We start from the raw sequence: 24425 nt of genomic DNA, 5'->3' as shown, positions 1-24425 counted from the left end.
CAGGTTGCTCACGTGAACTTGTGGGTAAATGGTTATGTATTTAGGAGTTCTTGCTAAACGTGATCTGGCTCCACTGTCCTGTGCAGACGTGTGGAAACGTGAATAGGAAGGTATGTAGTGTGTTAGATTATTTTAGAATTATTATCAATATCATATCCAAATCATCTTAATAAATATAACTGCTTTTGGCACGTAAAATGTTTCAGTTTAAGAATTCAGATTTATATCTGAGAAAATTATTATGTTAATTGAGGATACAAAAGTAAAGATTTTGGTAAAAATGTACGGTAGGGAATGTCAAAGATGCAATTAAAAGTTTGTAATGTGCTGTAGGCTCTGAAGTAGTAATATATTCAAATTTGTATTTACACAATTCGTGTGAAGAGAATATGTTACAACATAATATGTAGGAAATTGATTATTTATATCCAAAGTACAAGGTTCAGTCATTGGGAAGAGACGTACATTTAGGTCAAGTTTTGGCATACCGCTCGAAATGATTGTTGAAAAACTAATTATTTCATTTATGGGATATAGTATACGAGAGTGCCTCATCATTTAGCGAGGACTCACGAAGTGCAGTCTTTTAAGGATTATTCATTGAGGATATAGGAACTTGAAAATGAGGTAAAAATGCAACTTTCATTTAATTACTGAGTAATATAAAATAAAATGTACGTCGGTTTGCGTTGCGTTTCGTTGTGTTTTATGGTATGCGAAGAATAATAATGTGCCCTTGTACGTAGTGTATGAGTATATGTGGGGGATTTGAAACACATATCGCATGTCACGTGCACGTGGATGCTTCTTACTACTTCTACATGTAATAAAATCATTTTTATACGTAGTGCAACAGTAGGAAGTATCCACGCGCACAGATCATGAGGCACTGTTGTATACTATTACCCATTTATGTCCTCATTGTCGTTGGTGACATCACAATATCCACACTGGGTTAAGTTCCAAAGTTGGTCGTCCGTTTCTAGCTGTTTTGGAAGTTTACCTGGAAGAAATGGATAATTTGCTTGTTTGTGCTTTGTAATGTATAAGGAGAGCGAGAGTTGTGTTTAATTTCTTGTATAAATGGTTCGGAGTATGTTTAGTACAAGGAGTACACGTAAAAAACAAAATTTACAGGAGAAATGAATGATGCAAGTACTTAGACGTAACATTATGTAACCTAATATTAGTAGAAATAAGCGAAATTCTATCATTTTTCGGAAAATTATGCGAGACCCCTACACTAATATGGTAATTTCTGTTCACATTCGGTTAGTTTAGTTTAGCTAATATAATCTAACATAAAGTAACCTAAACTTACGTAATGTGAACGTAAATTACCGAAATTGTAACTTTTTTTTTTCTTGAAAAATAGCTAAACCCCTTCTGCTTAAGCATTGTCCGTAATTTCTGTCAGTGAACAGCATATTGAAATCAGTTTTAATTGGTAGTGAAAGTATTGTATGTGTAACTATTTACTGAAACGAAAGGCGACAGAATACATGAGTGTCGATTGGATATAAGTACACGGCGGAAATGTTCGATTCATAGCTCAATCCTATCCTGAAAATGTTTGAAATTGTCAAAATTAGGTGGAATGATCTGTTTGAGTGATGTCACTTCCGGATATACGCCATAAAAATTATAGTGCAAAAGGCACAAACGACCATTCCATCTAAGGATTTATTTTTAGGGAATATTGCAGCATCAGAATTCAGAAATTGCTCTGGGTGTGCTCTCTCTGTCTTCTAGTAAATAATAATATAATTTTTGAAGGTAGGGTTTATATGAAAGAAAAAATATGCTACGTGTCATATGACATATATATATATATATATATATATATATATATATATATATATATATAATTTTCGGGAAAACGCGGTATTTAACTATAGAAATGTTGAACTTATGCATTATGTGTTCTGATCAATTGTTATAAAATAGCTTTAGATTTGTTTTAATTAAGTTAGATTTAATAAATGGATATGGAAAATATTGTTTACTGAAAGTAGTTTCTTTTCTCAGTTTATTTCCTAGTCATTGCTCCCATCTTTTATCAGGTATGTGCTGTTTTACGTGGTTATTGCATTTATCATTTCAGAATAATTCACTTATTCTCACAAAAATTCTGGATTAATGATGTACAGCTTTGCCACGAAAATCGATTTCGAAATATTATATTGTTATGAATATTAGTTCATGAACATGCGTTTATGATTTGTGATCTCAGTTCTTTTTATTATTATTATTACGTGTGGTGAAAGAGAGAATAATCGGATGTGGTACGTGATGGTAGCATGTATCTACAGTTATTGAAAGGAAGAGCGAATTTGCGAGCGAAAATTACTATATTACTGGAGCTCTACTGAGAAATAGCAGTCCATGAATTTGTGAGGAAAGGGATATTTTTATTTATTTTTTCAGTTGAATTTATAGTAGCCTTATTTTTTTGTAGCAGTGCTGAGGTCGCAAAGTAATCGGCTTATATCACAACTTGAGAAGGCTGAAGATTTCGTACATATAGTACATTATGAAATCAGCATGGAAAGTATTATTTAGGCTTCTGTTGTTGAGAAGAAAATATTGGAAAATTTTCTTTTTTAATTTCTTGGTACATTAATAGTATTTATTGTGAAACTTTAAATTATAACGTACGCGCCTTTGGCACGGGACACCTAGGTTTGATGCCAGCAAGAGCTGATGTTCGGAACTCACGTTAAGCTATAGGTTCACGTCTCATATAGCTTCGCTACTGAAAATGACAGTAAACTGAAAAATCAAATAATATCTGCATTACTTAAAAGTTAATATAAAACGAAAACATAAATACCAGACTTGTCATGCACTGTTGGAAACTAAGGACGCTAGAATATCACAAACATCGAAAACTTTTTGAATTTTAGAGAGACGGAAGTTTTGACCTTTTTCAAAGGACTTTATTCCGAAGAAGTGTTTAGATAAGTATCACATCCAATTACATACATGGTTTTCAATAGAATTAAAGATCATAGTGCCATCTATAACAATTTGGCATCACAAACCAATCTGGAGATATGGAAGAAATCGTAAAATTTGATATGTTGCTTAAAGTGGCGTATTTGTGGAAACACTTACTTTGCTTCTATACCATCACAGGAGTACCTTTTAGTGGGTGTAATTACAAGTTCTCGGAATTACATAATTTTAAGCAATGTTGCAAGCTAACTTTTTTTTTTTTAACCATACCTTCAGAACGGTTTGAGATATCAAATTGCTGTAATCGGCTTTGTGATCTTCATATGTATTATAAACCATCTGTACAGTTGTATGAGGTACTTATTCATGCAGTTTTTCGAAATAAAGGCTTTCGAACAGTCTCATTTTCAATCCCTTGTAACTTCGCTTATGTTTATTTGGTACCTGCCATATCAAGAACATAGTATTAGAGACTAAAATACTTTGGACTTTGCACCGTACAAAAGTCCAGCATTGTTGGTTCATTAGTTTAAAAGTTACAAGGACGTATCAAGATAAATGGTCCATCTTGTGTATTTATAATCGTTAAGGCTTACATTTTAGCCAACATAAATGAAAGTGTGAACTTATTCCTTATTTCGAAGTGCAAGGTGGACCATGAAAGAGTTCCCGAAGACAAACAGTGTATTTTTACTCTAAGGTTTGGTAATATGCTCACGTGCTATGAGAAGTGCCTAAAAGGGTGGCGTTCATTTCAGTGTACTTCTGTGTACATCACAATATATTATTTCCGTGTGCTTGAGTTCTCTCGGGGTTCTCCCGTCTCCTTCCACTTTATTCATTCCACCAATTCCTTTATTTCTCACCATCACAGTCGTCTTTAGCCTAGCCTGCATAACCATGGGACGTAAAACTTAGTTTTCATTTAATTGTTTAGACGTTTCATTTAAAATAAGTAAACACGTGTTTCAGCGATTTTTTTATAGTTGTCCTAGAAGGGAAGGAAAGGGAAAAATGAAATGAAATATTTGAATTTTACGTCCCACGTTTATGCAGGGTTCGAAAAAACCCGGGTATTTTTGAAAAAACCCAACCCACCTGGGCCCATGTGGGTTTTTTCGGGTATTTTCGGGTTTAATTGGGTTTTATCGGGTTTAATTGGGTTTTTCGAAATATTTCAATGTCTTTGGGGTAAAAATGTTAAAATATGATTTACATTTCAAGATTGTCATTGTCACAACTTGCAACATTTTTCTATTCTCTGCTGTTTTGAAAAAATGGCCGCCATTTTGAATTTTTTTATTGGATACCCGAAAAAATCTATACAGCAAATTCAGAATGTCTCGTGCTTCTACCCTTAAAATTTGAACTTAAAAAGTCCGAAAACTGTACCCTGTAGCATGGATACACGCTATTTTGAATAATGGCCGCCATTTTTAAATTTTATGCCGCCAAAATATATATACAGCTAAATTAGTCTCTCGTGCTTTTACTCTGAAAATTTCAACTTGAAAGACCGAAAACTGCCCTTTGTAGCGTGGATATCCGCTATTTTTTTTAAAGAGCCATTTTGTAATTTTACGTTCGTATGCCGCCAAAATCTATGCAGAAAATTTAGAGTGTCTCCAGTTTGTATCCTGAAAATTTAAAAGACCGAAAGTTGAACACTGTGTAGTACAGGCAGACAAAGGAACAAATGTAGATCATCCCAGGAGCCTGAGTGACGTTCGGCAAATATGAATACCAAATAGCTATATTGATTTGAAACAAAGACATAATTCATCAAAATGTCTTACATGAAATAAATATTTTTCAACGTAAAATAAATGGTTTTATTGTTGAAGTTCACTTTCGATGCTTTGTGCGTTCAATTACGGGAATTTCCCGAGCACTTGTTGCAAGACGGTTCTTTGTAGTGTTTGTCAACTATGGAAAGTAGAAAAACCGCACCCCCGCAAAATTCCCTATGATATAGGTCTAAGTGTTCGGACCCCCTCCCCCATGGGAAGGAAAATACTATCGTGAACAAAAGTGCATTATCACCTGTATTGTGCATATTATTAGTACATTCAATAATAAGCTTAATGCTATAAATTAGGAATGGCCAAAATTTTCCGAATTCCAGAATTGGCCATCCTTACTATAAATGAGAAACTGAAATCGGCATTGATCATTTTTTTGTATTTATCACCACTTCTTTAAAATTATCGAAACAAATGAATAAATTAATCTTTACTTGACAATTTTGGATTTGGAAAATGAAATTTATTCTTTAAATTTACACTTCAACTACAGGAAATTGCTTTAAGAAGTCGTCTTTTTTTTTTTTTTTTTTTTTTTTTTTCTCAATAAATGTATAAAGTTCCTTCAAATAAATTTCAAATTTTCCGTGATACAGTCCCTGTCATTACTTCAAAATTATGTAAGCAGATGAACAAAATATATTAATGGTTGATAGATGGTGAAAGGTGAGTTTTGGATTTACAGAATGAAAGTTACTTTTTAAATCTACACTTTGAACTAGATGCAAGTTTGAAAAAACGGTCATAAATGGGATGGTAAGAAGTTTGCACCGGTCACCGGCTTTAAGCAAAATAACAGCAATATTTCCGGATTGTGAAAAACCAACCCCATTCTATTCCGAAAATTAATTTATTACAATTAATGGTTGATAGATGGTGAAAGGTGAGTTTTGGATTTACAGAATGAAAGTTACTTTTTAAATCTACACTTTGAACTAGATACAAGTTTGAAAAAACGGTCATAAATGGGATGGTAAGAAGTTTGCACCGGTCACCGGCTTTAAGCAAAATAACAGCAATATTTCCGGATTGTGAAAAACCAACCCCATTCTATTCCGAAAATTAATTTATTACAATTAACAGATAGGCCTATAATTCATATTTTATAAAATAAATGTTTCATAATGTAATAAATGAAATTAAATATCTTCCAGCGTAAAATAGTTTTATTGTTGAAGTATTCACTTCCGATGCTTTGCGCATTCAATTGCGGGAATTTCCCGAACACTTCTTTCACGACAGATTTTCCCTGAAAATGCAGCTTGCTTTACTGTACATCGAAACTTCAATTAATACTTAAGTTTGAATTCAGCACTTGAAATAGTAAGCGTTACGTAGTCTTGGGAGCTCCGAGCATTAAGCTTCTTAATTTTGACAAGAATTTTTATGCTATTTCTGGTGTTGATTCTACAGAATGCTCATGTGAAGGGTAGCAACAAATGACTGTTGTTGGAAAACCAAATTGTTGTTGTTGGAAACCCAAATTTTACTGAATACTTTTGTTACCACTAAAGGTAAGAAATATTACTAATAGTTTTACTAATGTATTTACATATTTATTGTTAGTAACGGCACCTATGACCTTAAACCCGTCAACGTATGAAGGATAACGTCTCTCGGCGGCGCCGCGTCAGCAAGCACACTATTCACGGAAAGTATTTTTCTAAAATATAGAATTGCTTATTTTACTTCAAATAGGGTATAAGCATAATCCACACATTAATTTGGTCTATAATTATCTCAAGCTAAGGGAAGTTTTTTTTTATTCATTCATTCAGTTTATTCAGAACTTTATAATGGTGAATGTTGTTGTCTACCTTAAAGTGAAAGCATCTAATGCACCCAAAGAAAGTTCAAAATCTGATAAAAATAACTTTCAACGTGATTACCTTAGTTGTACCAATAATATACTAACAAAAAGCTCAAAAACCCAGATGGGTTTTAAGGCGGGTTTTTTCAGGTGGGTCCACTTGGGCAAACCCTGCGTTTATGCCGGTGATGATGAGTAATGAACGTAATGGTGGAATGAAGAAAGTGGAACGAAACGGGAGAACCCCGAGGAAACCCACGCACACGGTGTTTGTCCACCACAAAATTCACTTGGCGAGGGCTGGGATCGAACCCGGGACCCCAAGCACCAGAGTTGAACGCTGTACCACTGAGCCACCGCGGCTCGTTCTATAGCCAATGGAAATCGAAGGTTTAATGCTGCATCATGAGAGCTCTTCATTAACTCTTGTCCTTTGCCAACTGAACCCAGTTTTTGCTTTGTATTTCTGTTTCTGTGAGATCCATCTTAACATGTCCACTGTCATCAGTTACCGAAAGTATTGAAATGCTTGTGCCAGTTTTTTTTTAATTAAATCACCCTCAGCTGAAATTGGTTTTACGTCTATATTATAAATAAGAAAACTGAAATTTTGTATGCACCGTTAGATAATAATTTAGTATGATTTGATTTTAGTCTGTACACTTCAATTCGAATCTCACCAGGTTCGGATACAAGAGCGAATGTGTTAATATCGTTCTCTCGTTTATGCCTAGGTCTTCCTAATGGTCTGTTTCTGATTGGGATTCCAGTTAAAATTTCGAAAGCAAATATTAATGATTTTCAAGGGTAGAAATTTTATTAAAAAACACCATTCTGTTTATTACAAAATAAATACAAATATTATTTAAAAAGCAGTTAACAGGGAGCCAAGACAAGATGATAAGTCATCACTTACCGTTGAGTTCATTTTCCTAGTCGCTGCCTTAACTTAGATTTTTGGGTAATTCATATTCTGGTCACACTGTAATTTCTATGGATGGCAAGGGGGCCGCGGTGGCTCAGTGGTAGAGCGTTCACCTCTGGTGCTTGGGGTCTCGGGTTCAAACCGTGCTCCTGCCAAGTGAACTTTGTGGTGGACAAACACCGTGTGCGTGGGTTTTCTCGGGGTTCTCCCGTTTCCTCCCACTTTCTTCATTCCACCATTTCATTCATCTCTCATCATCACCGTCTCCTTTAGCCTAACCGGCATAACCATGGAACGTAAAGCTCAAAAATGTTATTTCATTTTCTATGGATGGCAACACTGAAAAGTCTTTCGATTCGTATTTTCGGGTGTAGAATAACATTATTATTGTGGTAAGTTTCATTTCATTATCTCTTTTTACTTACGAAAAACGAGTAAAAGAAAAATGGTTAGCTTTTGTATCAGTTTTAGTAGTCTGCCCCCTTAAGCAATTTCCGTTATTAGCACTATTGGTAAGACTAATTTCTTAACAAATTGTGTTTGCAGCTTTTAAACTACGAAATGTAATGTACTTGGTATGACAATGTTCTGCATTTTTTTCATCTGTAATAATATTGCAAAGCTGGTGTTGTAAAAGTTGTTTATTGATGAATATTTGTTTCTGTTGATTACTGTAGTTGTGTATTAATATTATTTTCTATCTTATAGGTTACTAATAGCATCTTGAAAAATGGCAAAGTCGAAGAATCATACAAATCATAATCAAAGTAAGTATAATGTGAGCTGTGAAGCAGTGTGAATCTTTCAATATTTGTGTTTGAAAAATATTTGTTTCAGTATTTCTCTCTTGAGATATTTCAAGGTGCAATATAATGATAGTTCAGGGTGTCTGCTGATACTGGAAATACTTGAATTATACTGGAATTTAATTTTGATACTGGAAATACTGGAAACATACTGAAATTTTGGTCCACATACTGGAAAAATCATGAAACTGGTAATTTGTCAACAATACTGTTTTGTAATTGTTTTAATAATCTTAGAAACAATTTTGTATCCATTGAGGTTGTACAGCAAGAGTTGTATACATATTGTAATTAGACATTTAAAGCAATGGGTGGAGTGGAGAGCTTTCAGGGGAGTTGGGAGGCCCTTCAGAATTGTTAAAAATCATTGTATTTTAAAAAATGAAGGCTAACTAAATTTATTAAAAATAAAATATTCTTTTAATGGTGAAACAATTACAAGCCTAAAATCATCAAGAGTGTGATTATTCCTTAATAACTTTTAAAAAAATCATTATATTGAGTAGTGAAATTTTGCTGATAGTTATACTGAATGTACTTGAAATATACTGGAATTTTGAAAATGAAACTCAGTAGACACTCTGTAGTTATATGTAAATAACTGGTAACTGAAGTGTTTAGAGCAATCATCCGAGAATCAGGAGATTGGTGTTCGAGTCTCCGCCAATCCTCGTTTTTTCGGTATTTGCAATTGTACGTACTATTTTGTAGTTTTGTTCAAAAGCACCTAGTTATCCAACTATCTTCAGAATACCATATTCTCACAGGCGCTCGCAGAACAGTTTAATATTTTACCTTGTAATAAACATCTTGATCAGTGCCACAACTTCGCCACGTGCCTTTTTACTTCTGTACCTCTTGTAGTGATGGGGGTAAGGTTTCTTCTAAGTTTTCTTGAGGAATTTTCTGTGTCCCCCTTTTCTTTCATCGTTCATTTTCTCCATTTAATCGTTTGTAGAAGTATTCTTATATCTAATGACTTATCTTTGTCCTCAATTAGGTTCCGTTGCTTATCTTCGTAGAACATTACTCTTGGCTGGAATCCTTCCTTTATTTCCCTTGTTCTCCCATAACAGTTTTGATTTACTTTTTTTTCTCCTGTCATTTTCTTCTCTTTTCCATGTTTTCGTTTACCGCTGTCTTGTTCGTGTCTTTAATTCTGTTTCTGACTTCGATTCGTTCTCTATTCACTGCTTGAGGTTCTTTGTCGAACCATTCAATTTTCTGCTTCCGTTTCGTCTTTCCTAGATTTCTTCCGCTGTGTTATTGGTGCTGCATTTAGGTATGTTCCATTTCACATCGAAGCCACTTTCTCTCGATTTTCCTTTCTGTATTCAGCTTTCTAACATTCTTTTGTGTTTATCAAGTAATTCTTTCATTCCTTCTATGTTGTCTTTTCTTTCATTGTTCTTTGGTTTTCGCTTTTGTATGTGTGTGTGTGTGTGTTTGTATGTAGCCGTAATTAGGAAGTGATCCGTATCTCCAATTGCCCCTTGACAGCTTGCTATTTTTATTATGACTGGTTTATTGTTTTTCATCTATTATGACATGTTCCTTTTGTATGTGCTTCTGAGATTGCTAAATGATCTTTATGACCATATTCTTCCCACTGGCAAAGTCTATTAAACTTAGTCCGTTATCGCGTAGCTTTTTTTTTTTTTTTTTTTTTTCCTGACTTGCTTCTGTAGATTTCTGCATTCCCTATTTTTCAATTTAGGTCTCCTATTGTTATGGCAACTGCATGTCTTTGCACTTTGCTTGTTTCTTCTAATTTTGTGTGGATTTTTTTTTTTTTCAAATCCGTAGTTGCCTCTTCCTTTGGCGCGTACACACTGAATTTGTCATATTGGAAAATCTCCCTCTTATTCTTAGGCTACACATTCTGTCGTTTATTGGTGCGAAGTTGGTTGTGGTTGTAGCGACTTTCGCAACAAAAATCATGTGCTTTTGGTGCCCGTATTTCTTTACCATCTTACCTCCTATAATGCAGCGATGCTCACTGTGTATTTATGCAACTCTTGTCTTATTACTTTTTGTTTCCGGGATTTCTTTAAAATTTTAGTGTTCCGTGTGCTTAATATTATATCCCTTTTCCTCTTTATTATCCTCATCCTTTGCCGTTCCGATTCCGAGGCTGGTTTAGGGTATCTGCAACAATTTTCTTTTTACGAGTTAAGATTGTTAGCGTTACACCCAACTACCAACCTGGAGGACAAGGATTTTCTCCTTTATCCGTATTGTTCTGTACTGCTTATTCGTAAGGTCATTCCTCTTATTTCACTGCTAACTTCCATCCGACGTGTGTATATGTTTTTGGTTCGTGGAACTAAACTGTCACATGATTACAGATATTCACTTGGACTAATCGTGGTATACGTCTGTCACCCCGTAATTGCCGATATTTTCAGTGGGAACTCGGGTCTTCCTCAGCGCTTATCTTTCTTAAAGTATCAACAGCAAGTTACATCACATGGTACTCGTCATTGATGTACAAAAGTAAAAAAACAAAACCGTTTCTTTCAGTGTTTAAAAGCTCTTGTGAAGTTCTGATTTTGTTTGTGTACTTTTATGCCTTAACGATGGATGCCATGTGATGTAATAGATTTGCTGTTGGTGTTTTAAGAAAGAATTGCTGACAAAGACGGAAGTTTTCATTGAAAATTTCGTCAGTTACTATGATAGATGTATACTAAGACTAGTGCAAGTGAATAAACATCGTTTCTTATAAACATCGTCTGTTGTTGCTGTGAAACTTAAATAGAAATTGCAAGCAGTTCCTGGTTGCTTTCATAGACAACAACATGCAAATTTATAAATTTATAGAGAACATTTATTTCACGTATGTATTTTTTATGTAAAATGGGTGTATGTGAAAGAAATGAAATTTGATTCTGTAGTAATAATTAAGTATAATTCTTTAGATAGTTTATTTTCAATGATTGCGGAGAAAAACCTGGACGCTGACTAGCGCCAAAGCAGAATAACTGGTATGTCGTTGAAGACAATTTAGTTAAAGCAATTGTGCGGCAAAGGAGATAAGTATTCTTGTTCATGCTAGTCCAGTGTCCAGATTTGTTGATGTAATTACGTCGTTACGTTGTATCTTCAGATAAGAGGGCCGTAGTGAATAAGAAAAATGAAATGAAATCTTTGAGTTTGCCGGGTAGGCTAAAGGAGACGATGAGATATGAATGAAAATGGTGGAATGAAGAAAGTGGAGGGAAACGGGAGAACCTCGAGAAAACCCACGAGTACGGTGTTTGTCCACAAAGTCAACACGGCGCGAGCTGGGATCGAAGCAGGGACCCCAAGCACCGGAGGTGAACGCTCTACCACTGAGCTACCGCGCTCCCGATAGTGAATAAGTGATAGAGCATTCACCTCTAATACATGGGGTCCCTGATTCGAACTCAGCGTGCGCCGAGTGGGCTTTGTGGTGGACAAATGCCGTGTGCGTGGCTTTTCTCGGGTTGTTCCTATTTTCTTAATTCATTCTCATCACCGTGGGATGGAAAACTCAGATTTTCAGATGAGCGTATCGAAAATATATTAAATATTATTTAATATATTAGATATATTGTGTTGTTTTCATTGTTGTCATTATTAAAAGTGATTCTGTATTAAAACCACCTTGATTTTTCATGTTGTGATACGTTTCTGAATGTTTAACGTTAATAATGCACATAGTAATATGTTAGCTATTGAGCATGCTGAAAGTATTTTTTTATTTTTTAATTTTAACAGATAGGAAAGCACATCGCAATGGAATCAAGAGGCCAAAGCGCTACCGTCATGAATCTACACGAGGGGTAAGATCATTTGCTTTTAAATTTATATTCGTTTAATACCTAACATTTGACGACTAGCTTCAGAACCTGCAAGCTTTATTTGCGATGCGGGACACTGAAGAGCATTTAATGCATTATTCATTCGGATCCTCTATTACTTGTCGATAGGTGTCAACTTTCGTGATTCCCCCCCCCCCCCCCCCCACTTTCTGTGTGATGAAGTTGAAAAAAAGACACGATTTGCAGTTTTCGGTCCCAACTTCGAGAAAGATATTAAGTTTGGCCTCAACTTTAAGGAGAGTCATTCAGAGACGGCATTGAGAATTTATTTAGGGGTTAGTGATTTTATGACGTACAATGAATTTTAAATTTTTAGCTTAATATGGGATCCGAACCACGTGACCTCCCGGCAGAAATCGAACCTGGGCTTTCTGCGCCGAAGACGCGTATGCTAATCATATATCCACAGATGGGCTTATGTATGTCAGGTGAAGGGGGATTCCTGTGCCAAAGACGCGTACGCTAACCATATATATCCACGAGTGAGCTCAGAGGTACAATGGTAATATGTATTCAAGCAGACATACAGTTCTGATACAAAATGGGAGACCTGACTTCGAGACCAAATTGTTAGTTGACCAAGCTTATCTAAAATGGCCAGTCGTGAGGAACTTTATCCAAGCTAATGACGACCAGGATAACTCATGTCAATTTTCAGTGAACAGTAATAGTAAACGGAAGAAAGCTTAGTGGCAAGGATCGCCTATTGTGCTGCCAAAATGTTGAGCCGTGGTAAAAATGCGAACTAACACTCACACCCACGCGTTGAGCCAATAAGGGTTCAGCTGTTGCTAAGCGAGAGAAAGCGAGTGGAATTCCTTCAGCCGATAGCAGCGCTTACAATGGAAAACTAGGGATCAAGTCAATCTGGCATATCTATAGTAGTAAGACTGGAGGAGGAACTGCGGAACTTAAATCAGCACTTAGAACAAACTATTGACACAATCACAGTCCGGTGGCCCCGCGTAGCATAGTCGCTAACGCTCTCGCCTTCGGTGAGAGCTGTCCCGGGTTCGATCCCGGTGGGGCCACTCGGTCGAAGAACCATAAAATTTTTTTTCAGGCCAGCCATCTTGAATAAGGTTTTCCTTATTCATAGCAGGCAAATATTGAGATGGTACAGTCCGCAGCAAAAAACCTGCAACATGAACATGTAAGTTCATTGTGAAACGACGAATTCTCTTGCTCCAAAATAAGTGTGCAGGGGAGGACGCCGAGGTTTCTCTGGCGTGATTTGTGCCACTTAGACGTTATATTGATTCTCTGGGCTGTTAGGCGTAGTTTCACAATAAACTTACATGGTCATGTTGCAGGTTTTTTTGCTGCGGACTGTACCTAACATACAGGTCCCAGGCCTCTTCCTTCCTTCCCTTTCTTCAAATGGTGTACTCGCCGAGGGACGTCGTCCCTCAAACGTGACGGGCAAAATGGCCATAGATGCCGAAAGCCAGTAATCTAAATCCTTAAAAAATCACAGTCCGACATGAGTTGCGTACCTGAACATCCGGGATCAGGTTGTAGTTTCCAAATTGTTGGTCACATCTAATAATGCTTCAGCGCGAAGAAAATGGTACCAAGAACATGTAAAATGCATCGCTGGTGATTGGAAATGCGTAATATAATAGGAATTCTTCTTTCGTTATTTCCAACAATAAGTCTAGTTTTATGTACGTTGGACGCTCAGAAAACTATGCTCCGAACACTCTTCTCTCTACCGTGAAATATAGCGGTGACTTTATCATGCTGTGATCTACTATTTCCGATTTTGTGGGTCCTGTGGTTAGATCACAGAACGCATTTCTCTCAATGATTACGTTGGTATTTTCGGTGACCATTGATCCAATTATTCAAGGTACTATGTCAATTCATACTGCTGGAGCGGTTGAGACATAGCTTAATTGGCCACATCGCTTCCCTCTGGCTCACCCAACCCTCTTACCTTAACAGTATTGAACATCCGTGGTCAGTTCTGGAGCACAGAATCCGAAGCAGATATCCCCGTCCATCATCGCTGATGGATCACTGCTATACTACATGGATAGATGGTACAATATTCGTCTGCGAAACATTCTTGGCTTAATGTGCTCCTGAGTATGACGAAATTTACCGCACTAGATCCGGGCCTGTATAGTCCATGCGTAAATACTGGCGTGCATATATATTAACACATTAAACCCAGTTGCACAAAGTTCGTTAAAAGTGTTGAAAATAGGGTGACCATACCTAAAGAATAAATTAAATGAATGAACCTAAAATCAAAGAATAACAAACCACTCCTTTTGGGCTAATGTTATGTAGTTTTCCGAACATTCTGTACTTGCCCAAGATGACCTGTGATTAAGCACAGCGTTTATAATCTAGTTGTAAACGAATTAAGGAATTCATTGGGCCGGCAGGAAGATCACAAGACTCATGTCAGAACGCCGGGACTCCTCCTTGAAAGCTAAACGTCAAATTAAACTTCAATATTGGGAGTAGTAGTTAAAATTCCTAACAAGACAATATCATTATAATTTCTAAATATCAAATTACACTAAATATTTCATGGTAATTGCTTTTATTATTCATTATTGAGTCTATTGAGTTGTTATCAGTAGGCAGTTTAATATAAGCTATTTGCATATAGTTAAGTAGCTAAATACGTGCACTCACTTTAAATAATGATGAGAACTTCCAGTCATAAGCACAACATGCAATATAAAAGGACATAACATTGACAAAGTAATCACATGCAATATGCGTTTTGTTAAAATGTTTCAGTGTAAAATGGCCTAGTGCTGTATCTGAAACCTATTATAAATAAATAAATAAAAATATAGACGGTTGTAGCAGCTACAGAAACCCCAGGAACAAGATTCATTCATTAAGTCAGAAAACGCCAGGATTTGTAGTAGCCAAATCGTCGACTGACAACATTAAGTAATTAACCATTCATTATCTATATTGTACGTAGCATTCAGAATTAAGCTCCATTAACTTGGAACGCCACCATCCCAAAATTCATTGTTTTATATCTCATCATTTTGCACTCGTTTTGCACCTTGATTTAAAATTTTGTATCCTCACCATTACTGAGAAATTCAAAATTCAAAATGGTGTTCCAAGTTAATGGTATTTCAGCCACTAACTCATTTCCAAGATTTAACAATACCATCATCATCTAGTAGTTTTGCACCCTCTTTCAAAAATTTCGTACCAGCACCCTAACCGAGAAAATTAACATTTCAAAATTCGAAATTTGCCACAAAAGCATAATTTAAGTTTCAACCTACGATAGGATAGAGTACGTTTTGCACCCTCCGAAAATACCAATATTTCATTTTGTACTCCCACAGTTACCGAGAAATTTAAAGTTCAAAATGCCGAATTACCATTAACTTGGAACGCCACTATTTTGTACTGAAGAATTAAGAACATCAGCGTCTTCTACGAGTTTTGCACCCTCAGAAAATGTCGATATTTTAATTTGTATCTTCGCCGTTAATGAGAAATTCCGAATTCATAATGCCGAATTACCATTAACTTGAAACGTCACTTTTTTGTACTGAAGAATTAAGAACACCAGCGTCTTCTACGAGTTTTGCACCCTCAGAAAATGTCGATATTTCATTTTGTACCGTCACCGTTAATGAGAAATTCCTAATTAAAATGCCGAATTACCATTAACTTGGAACGTCATTATTTTGTACTGAAGAATTAAGACCACCAGCGTCTTCTACGAGTTTTTCACCCTCAGAAAATGTCGATATTTTATTTTGTACCCTCGCCGTTAATGAGAAATTCTTAATTTAAAATGCCGAATTACCATTGACTTGGGAACGCCACTATTTTGTACTGAAGAATTAAGAACACCAGCGTCTTCTACGAGTTTTGCACCCTCAATTAATTTGGATATTCAATTTTGTACCCTCACAGTTAATTAGAACTAACAATTAGGCTGCTAAGGACAAAAACAAATAGTTACGGTAAATCCAACAATGCGTGGCTTTGAACAAAAGTTTACTTGTGTTTATTTTTCGGTTATAAAAAATAACTTTTAGAAGGAAATTTATTACATAATAAGTCACCCTAACCTCTCTTCGATGTGTATTAAGGACTAAGAGCTTTGAGTGTAATTTCGATTTTGTCAGTGTTGTGGTATGCTATGGTTCCCATACACCCATGCAATAAACAGGGGTTATTGTCTCAATAAAAATAATACAAAGTGATGAGTTATTGTAAGTTGCAAATCTTCCCAAAGGGTATGCATATTTCCATAGCAAGAGTTCAAGGTATGCGTTTTGTGTCTGAAAGTGAAGCAAAATGAAGACATAGTATTGCACTTTTGCATACTTTTTAGTCAGGTTAACACATTAGCTCCCTTTTCAATAATTTTTAGCATATTTTTCATTTTTTTAATTCTCCAGCAATTTTCTCCTCACATTTTTTTAATCTTATTTTACAAAGGAAGTGGGAACACGAATAAACTGTCTTCATTCTTGAATGGACGCTAAAATTCCTTGTTTTACTATCTGCAACAAATCAAGAGCTATTGAATGTTGTTCGCAATTTGTTCAAATGTTACCCAAAATAAAGTAGTTGTGTGTTATTTTATTTACTATTACTGAGTATGGAATGTTAGTGTAATGTATTTGTACAAAAATAATAATATATTATTAGCATTTTGATTATGTTTCCTATATCGTTTCATTACTTTACCCCTCCCATTTCTGACTATAAATTTCCACATTAATGTAACAATTTACTACTAATATAGAAATAACGTACATCGTCAGTATATTTAGTCACAGATTATATTCAAGTATCATATTATTAAATATTTTCGGAGGTGTCTACGATTATGTATTAGCAAAAAATTGAAATGAAATATTTGTTTTACGTCCTACGTTATGTCGGTTAGGTTAAAGGAGACAATGATGATGAAATGATGAATGAAATGGTGGAATGAAGAAAGTGGGAGGAAACGGAAGAACACCGAGAAAATTCACACACCTGTGTTTCTCCACCAAAAAGTTCACTTGGAGCGAGCTGGGATCGAATCAGGTACCCCAAGCACTACCTATTAGTACAGTTTAGTTTAATTTATTATTCACTACTAAACTATCCTATTGCTGCAATATGAGATTTTACTGTAGACTCACCATCACTTTTGGCATGTTGAATTATGATTAGTCGTTAACTGTGAGGATACCAAACAAAATGTCAGCATATTCTGACGGAGCAGAAATCATTGGAAACGCCGCTGTTATTACTTCTTCAAAATGTGTTCCTGGCATTCCAAGTTAATGATAATACGACATTTTCAATTTTGAATTTCTGTGACGGTTTAAAATGAAATAGCGACCTCTTCTAAGGGTGTAAAAATCATAGAAGACGTTAACTATGAGGGTATATAACGAAATGTCGACATTTTCTGAGGGTGCAAAACTCGTAGAAGACGCTGGTGTTCTTAATTCTTCAATACAAAAAAGTGGCGTTCCAAGTAATGGTAATTCGAAATTTCTCATTAACGGTGAGGTTACAAAATGAAATATCGACATTTTCTTAGAGTGCAAAACTCGTAGAAGATGCTGATGTTCTTAATTCTTCAGTACAAAATGGTGGCGTTCCAAGTTAATGGTAATTCGGCATTTTGAATTTTAAATTTCTCGGTAACTGTGGGAGTACAAAATGAAATATTGGTATTTTCGGAGGGTGCAAAACGTACTCTATCCTATCGTAGGTTGAAAATTAAATTATGCTTTTGTGGCAAATTTTGAATTTTGAATTTTGAAACGTTATTTTCTCGGTTAGGATGATGGTACAAAATTTTTGAAAAACGGTGGAAAACTACTAGATGATGATGGTATTGTTAAATCTTGAAAACGAGTTAGCGACTGAAATACCATTAACTTGGAACACCATTTTGAATTTTGAATTTCTCAGTAACGGTGAGGATACAAAATGTTTAAGTCAAGGTGCGAAAAGGTGCAAAATGGGTGCAAAACGATGAGATATAAAACAATGAATTTTGAGATGGTGGCGTTCCAAGTTAATGGAGCTTCAGAATTATTTATTTCACAATTGTACTGTTTTTTATTTATCATAAATTCATGAATATCACAACTTCGTAAATCTGATAATGGTCTTACTTCACAAATTGATATTTTGTCATTCTAATCGCGTATTGATTATATTACGTTGCTACGGTGAGTATTCCCCGTCTTGCTTACAACCAGTTAGAAGTAATTAGCTTTCAACAGTAAATACAGAACCATGAGAGTGCATTTTAACAGATACTGACAAACAGCTTATGCGTGCAGGAAGTTAACGTGCATAAAGAAGTACATAACTATCTTGCTCAAACTTTGAATTACAATAGAGCCCCTCTCGTCTGCCCTTGTGGCTGGTCCGCCACTCCGATTGATCCGACTGAGCTCGAGCCGAACTTTCCCAACTCGTCGGTGGCTCACGGTGCTCATTATCGATTACTGCCGTCGCGACTTTATACTTACTGTTACCGCATATCCGCTGTAGTGCTCAGTCATCTCTTATATCGTTTCTTTCATTGTGTGGGTTTTCTGCACTGTACTGTGCAGTTTTTAGTACTTACTGTTCGTTTGTTTTTGGATCAAAAGATCCAGTATATTTCAATCAAAATTTTTCTTGTAGATCTTATATCTGGATAACTACATATTGTGTATCCAAACCCAAACTATCACTTAACTCAGTATGGTGTGCTTATTCCGTAAAGAAATAGGAAAACTCGATTTAGGTGCCGTTCAAAAATTTTGTGGCCCCTGATCCAAAAACTAATCATTGGCCAAGAAATCTTTTTGATGTCTTTTTATGTTCTTAACATTCTTGCCAAGATCGCAATCTTCTGATCTTTTTTATATCACTCCTAAAATTCTTGTTACTCAAGAGGACAATACAGCCATTTTTGAGTTCAGAGATTGTTTATTTTACTGTAAATCCGTATTTTTCTGTATAATCTGATCTTTTTTGCGTTCCGACCATACACCCAGCCCCAAAGGTGACGCGGATTAGAGGAGTTCTACTGTAATTAAATCACATTAAATTTGCTTAGGTTAGCTATCATGCGGCAGATTGTATCGAATTTGGTTCTAAAGGACAAAATTAGCTATTCAGCAGCATATAATTTTCATTATCTATTGTTCTTCTACTAAACTCGAGCTTTCAATTGGTAGTAAAATTTTATTACTTGTCTTATCTCCTTTAGGCTTTAATTACAGATACTTAATTTGTTTCTTTCTATATTTAATGTTCAAATTCCACATTTAGTAAAAAATCACTTATTTTCATTAACAAAACTTTTAATAGTAGTCTTTTTTCTTCTGTCGAAATTCATATTAATAGAAACATAAGATAGCTTTGTTTTACGAGATATCGTGTCTTACAGAATTCAAAGTAATGGTTCAAAATAGTAAGAAAATTACTTAAGAACTTGAGTATGAAATACCTCAAATAAAATATAAACTGAAGCAAAATGCAGCACAATTAAAAGCAGGTATTAAAATAATGTAACGAACTGTTAAAATGTTGGGTTTACGAACGATCCGCTGCAAAAGTGGTTATTTTTTAAGAAGCACTGCTTCCAGGTAGATTCACTGGCAGGCATGGACTGTCGGTAATTTTAAGTCAGAACATAGAGCGTTAAGCTGAAAATAAACAGTTCACTTCTGGTCTTTTAAACTTCGAAACAAGAAATATTTCTGGAAATTCCAGATGTTTTTCAATGTCTGGATCACACGTACTCCCACTGAGAAGCAATTCCGGTTCGTGCTAAATTAAAACCTTAACAATTTAGATACGACGGAGTTCTAGTCACAACTTAGCCTATTTTATAGTTGTCTTCATCAGTATTACAATTAGTATCTGTTGCATAAAATAAGTTAAGAGTATATAATGAAATATTTTTTTCTCATTATATTCAGATATACCTGCGCATTCCCATTGTTATTTTTAACATGGTGATATTTCGCTTGTTGTAGCTTCTTCGGATCTAAAGCAAGAAGAGGATCGATATTTCGAAAGGGATTTGGTTGCTTTGAAAGAAGAAATCTCGTACAACTAAATCTCTTAGCGTAGGCATTTCGACACAGGTTCAGTTCCCAGAAAGAGTTCATGCGCTTTGGATTCTCACATTGTGTTGTAGGTCAACGTCTCATAGCTCAGTGCTGGAAGGGACGTTAAACACATCTAATCAAGCTGATTCCTATCCTTCACTTCTCTCTGAAGAAGCATGTACCTGTATAGCGTCAGAAATGTGGGGAGTAATAGATATCAGAAAGAAATAAATACATTGGTTGCGTGTAAGTCGTTATTGGAAGTGAATATACGGTTCAATAGATTTTCCAAGCAGCTCAAATTCTGCTTGTGCGTGTTGATGTTTTTTCAGCTGTGATAGTTGTTCCGGAAGGTCAGTTAGTAGCTATTAAAGCCTGCCATGCATTGTTCAACATTTCTCCGTATGCGAATGACAAGAGTGTATTACAGTTCATCGACTCGCACAATTACTCTATTGAGATGCAATATAAGTAATTTATATTTTGGGAGTATGGTAGTCTTTCTCGTTCGCATTTGAGAGCTACGACAAACTATTCCTTCTCTGAGTATAGCACAAATAGATGAACCCTAGAATGGCAAATAACTTGTGTGTTACGCAATTGCAGCTAATTCGTGACTGAATGATCCGTATACTAAATAGACCAAAATTATTAATTCAAACATTGTACAAGTAAAATTTTAATATTATAGTTTATGCGTGGATAAGTAAATATGTGCCTATTTTAACACTCGTAAGTGTTAATCACTGAGACACAGGTTTTTTCAAGAATGCTAACCTTTCTTGCTGTATTAAAAAAAAAAAAAAAAAAAAAAAATCCAATCTCGAAATCCAGAAATGCAAATCTTATGTATCATATACACCGCTGGAAATTAGTACATTCCAAGGATAGTGTGATATTGGAAAATACATTATTTGTTACATAAAAATTACAAAAAATAAAAAGTTGAGAAGCATACAATATACATAAAGGAAGCATGTGCACTAGGTTTTACTTAATATTTTTTTTTTTAAAAAACAACATGCGGTTACATTTTCAGGATCTGCGCTACACTACAGTATATTAGTATATAACGTGAAGTTTTTTCTTGGTGAACTTCAGAGCAGAGCTCTTTGCGAAGTGGAAGTTTTGTGGTGGAATTGTATGTGAATTGTCTTAATAAACCCTTCTTGTAATTAAAAAGAAATTGAACCACATTCCTTTTCCATTCCACTTCTGTTTTCAAGCGGCAGTAGGCACATTTCCATCGCCCTATGCCTTGTTAGTTTACCCATACAATTGATGTGTCATAGTGTGTCAGTTGGCTTCTGCCACTGGATGGCAGGCTAAATAAGGACACGAAGGTGTAACACAATAGTTTGCTGCCAGAAGCGAACTCGTACGAAAAATATTAAAACCATTTAATTGCAACATATTTACATTAGTCGTTGCATGCCAATATACGATCTCTTTTATTGATGCATATTATAACCTTGTAAGAAAATAATTACCGAAATTTCACGTTACAAGATCTGGAAGTCTCCCGCTTGGGCTCTCTCCTTTCCCTATTCAATCAGTACCTCCCGTTTAATTTTCATGATTTCAAAATAATAGTTCGTTTTCTTGTTCAGTATGCAAGAATTGATCAAAACTATTAGGAACGTATGAAAGCCTCTCCGTCAGGAAGATCGTTCTCTCTCAACTCCGTACAAATATGAAGTAAAATTAATAAAATAAATTTTAAATAGAAATAAGTATTTATACTAGGGATGGGCAAAACCGGTTTCTAGAGAAACCGAAATCCGAGAAACCGACAATTCGGCTTTCTCCAAAACCGGTTCGACCTTTTCGCCGAAACCGGTTTCGGTTTTCTCCAAAACTAGTTTCGGTGAAAACTTTTGGAAAACACAAACTATTTCTGTGGAAACGGAATCGGATTCCGGAGAACAAGGAAACTATTCTGGTTAGAAATAGAACCAGTTTCGAAAAAAACTGAAATCGGTTTTGAAGACCGAAACCGGTTTTGGAGAAAAACCGTGTTTTTGAAAACTTTCGGTTTTCCAAAAAAAAAAAAAAAAAAAAAAAACGAAGATCCTGTTTTTGTACCCACCACTAATTTATACATAATTTGCAGTCTACAAAAGTTCGGCCACTTCGTATACAGGGTGTCCCAGGAGGAAGGAGTAATATTTTGGGAAATGGTAGTATGGGTGATTCAAAGCAAAAATGATCAATTGAACGTTGGTCCGTAATCTCAACGGTTTGAGAGCTACAGATTGTGAACCATTTTTGACTTTGTGTTGCGTATTGTTCAGCGTGTAATTATTCTATAGAGGTGTGACATAGCGGATTTGAAAAGGGGGTCATTGAGGAAAGTTAAGATTATGTAAGGGAATTGGATGGCAACACTTATTCCCAATTTCCCTCAATGCTCATATGAACTTTTTTGCTTAGAATCACCCATACTACAATTTTCCGAAGTATTGCCCCTTTCTCATGGAACACCCTGTATATACGTGATTAGGATTCAGAGCCTTAATGCTCTCCCTCTTTGTTATCAGAACCGTGGATGACAGGGAGAAAAGACTACTGACACAGCGTCTAAAGTATTACCAGATTTACCTAGTTAAGATAGAGACGAAGAAGTTGAATTTTATTCTCAATACCACAGAATGAACTTTTCGTTTTCAATAAGAAGTAACTTCTCATGCATTGATCTCTTTCTCTTAATTCTTATTATGGGATTTTAGCATCTTCCACTAGTACCCTAACAATATGGATCTTCAATTTGTAGCATTCAATACGGTACCTATACTATTGTGAGGGTGATAGATAGTTACAAGTACTGTAAACAGAACGAAGGACAGGAATGTTGCCAATCAGTGAAGAATTCTCTCACGCTCATTCCAGGCACTTAGTCACTTACTGCACGTTTGCCGGTAGTTTAATGCTGAATCTCCTGTCAGGTATATCAAGTATCATACACTACGAATTATCCTGTCATTTTATTACTGTTAGTTTATACCTATTAAAATTATAACTTGAACGTTCCAAGCCTGTCGCGCATATTGCTGATTGTTGTTGCAGAGCCTTTGGCAACAGGCTTCTAATGCCCCACATGTTATCTTCAAATGTCAGCTAGCTAGATTTCCGTAATCGCGTAATAAATTAACACCTACTTCGAAATAAGTAAAAAGGTTTAATTCATGTGTCTGATAGATGAGACATTCGTGGTGTTACGCAGCATTTTTCCCTAATAGAGGTTATAGATGAGTTTGCTATAAACCGAAATTGTAAGATTCGCGCTAAGAGCAATACTTAGTTGGGGTTGTCTAAAAGTTCCGCACAAATTGAAATGACTATAGGAATTTGCTTCGTACAAACGTACAAGTGAGTTCGATTTCACTTTTATCCTTGTCTGATTTGAGCCGCGATCAATCAAGATAATAAGTAATCCTTAAAGAAATGAACAAAATGATTTTAAAGAGATTTTCAGATGCGTTGTGCCGAAATAAGAAACAGCATACTTTTCCCCATTAAATGTCTACGCTAGATATTGAACAAAAGAAAAGTCGTAGTAAATGTTAGTGTTATGTGCCCTATGAGCCATTCGTTATACTCAATATTTTGGTTAAATTTCAATAGCTTAAGTAATACATAAAGAATATATATAAAACTCAAATTTCATGTGTAACTTTATTGTGTATAAATAGTAGATTTAATTTACTGTTTGTCGTTGCAGGTAGATCCCAAGTTCCTTCGTAATTTAAGGTTTGCGAAGAAACACAATCTGAAGCCTCAGAAACAATTAAAAGTGGCGGCAGAACGAAAGGCAAAGGGATCAGAATCGGCGAAATAAATCTGTACAAAAGAAGTAACTTCATCGGCTGTGAACATTCTCTTACGTGAAGCCTTTCAAATATGGAATGGTGATAAGTAATGTCAATACAAGAGTTTGGTCACAGTTGAAACAGGAAATAAACTTACTTTTTATGTATGTCATGTGTTTAATTTGCTACAGGATCTGAATTTTTCACTCCATTTTCGTAATTTGAATGCCTTATGTTTAGTAAAAGCTTATAAAAAAAAAATATTTTCTGAAGTTTTGTGCTGTTTCCTTTCTAAATGATAAATATGCTGTTTCCGGGTTCAAGAGAGAACACTGGGACTTACGGTTAAAGAAGCCATAGATTGGTTTGGAAAAATGTTCAAGAAACCTGCTTTATCG

At 35.4% G+C, this 24425-nt stretch overlaps 1 protein-coding gene across 1 annotated transcript; it reads left to right on the top strand.

Annotated features, from left to right (window-relative positions):
* The first annotated feature begins 19 nt into the window (after positions 1–19).
* On the top strand, positions 20–24194 carry RpL29 (ribosomal protein L29). The gene is made up of 4 exons (XM_081742680.1): positions 20–110; positions 8204–8262; positions 12046–12110; positions 23940–24194. Exons 2-4 carry the CDS (start codon positions 8226–8228, stop codon positions 24054–24056), a joined length of 219 nt encoding a protein of 72 aa, XP_081598806.1. The 5' UTR covers positions 20–110; positions 8204–8225; the 3' UTR covers positions 24057–24194.
* The last annotated feature ends 231 nt before the right edge of the window (positions 24195–24425 follow it).

This window comes from Thermobia domestica, chromosome 16 (genome assembly GCF_964235325.1).
Source record: "Thermobia domestica chromosome 16, izTheDome1.hap1.1, whole genome shotgun sequence".
Classification (NCBI taxonomy): Eukaryota; Metazoa; Arthropoda; class Insecta; order Zygentoma; family Lepismatidae; genus Thermobia; species Thermobia domestica.
This window is presented reverse-complemented; position numbering and strand designations above follow the sequence as displayed.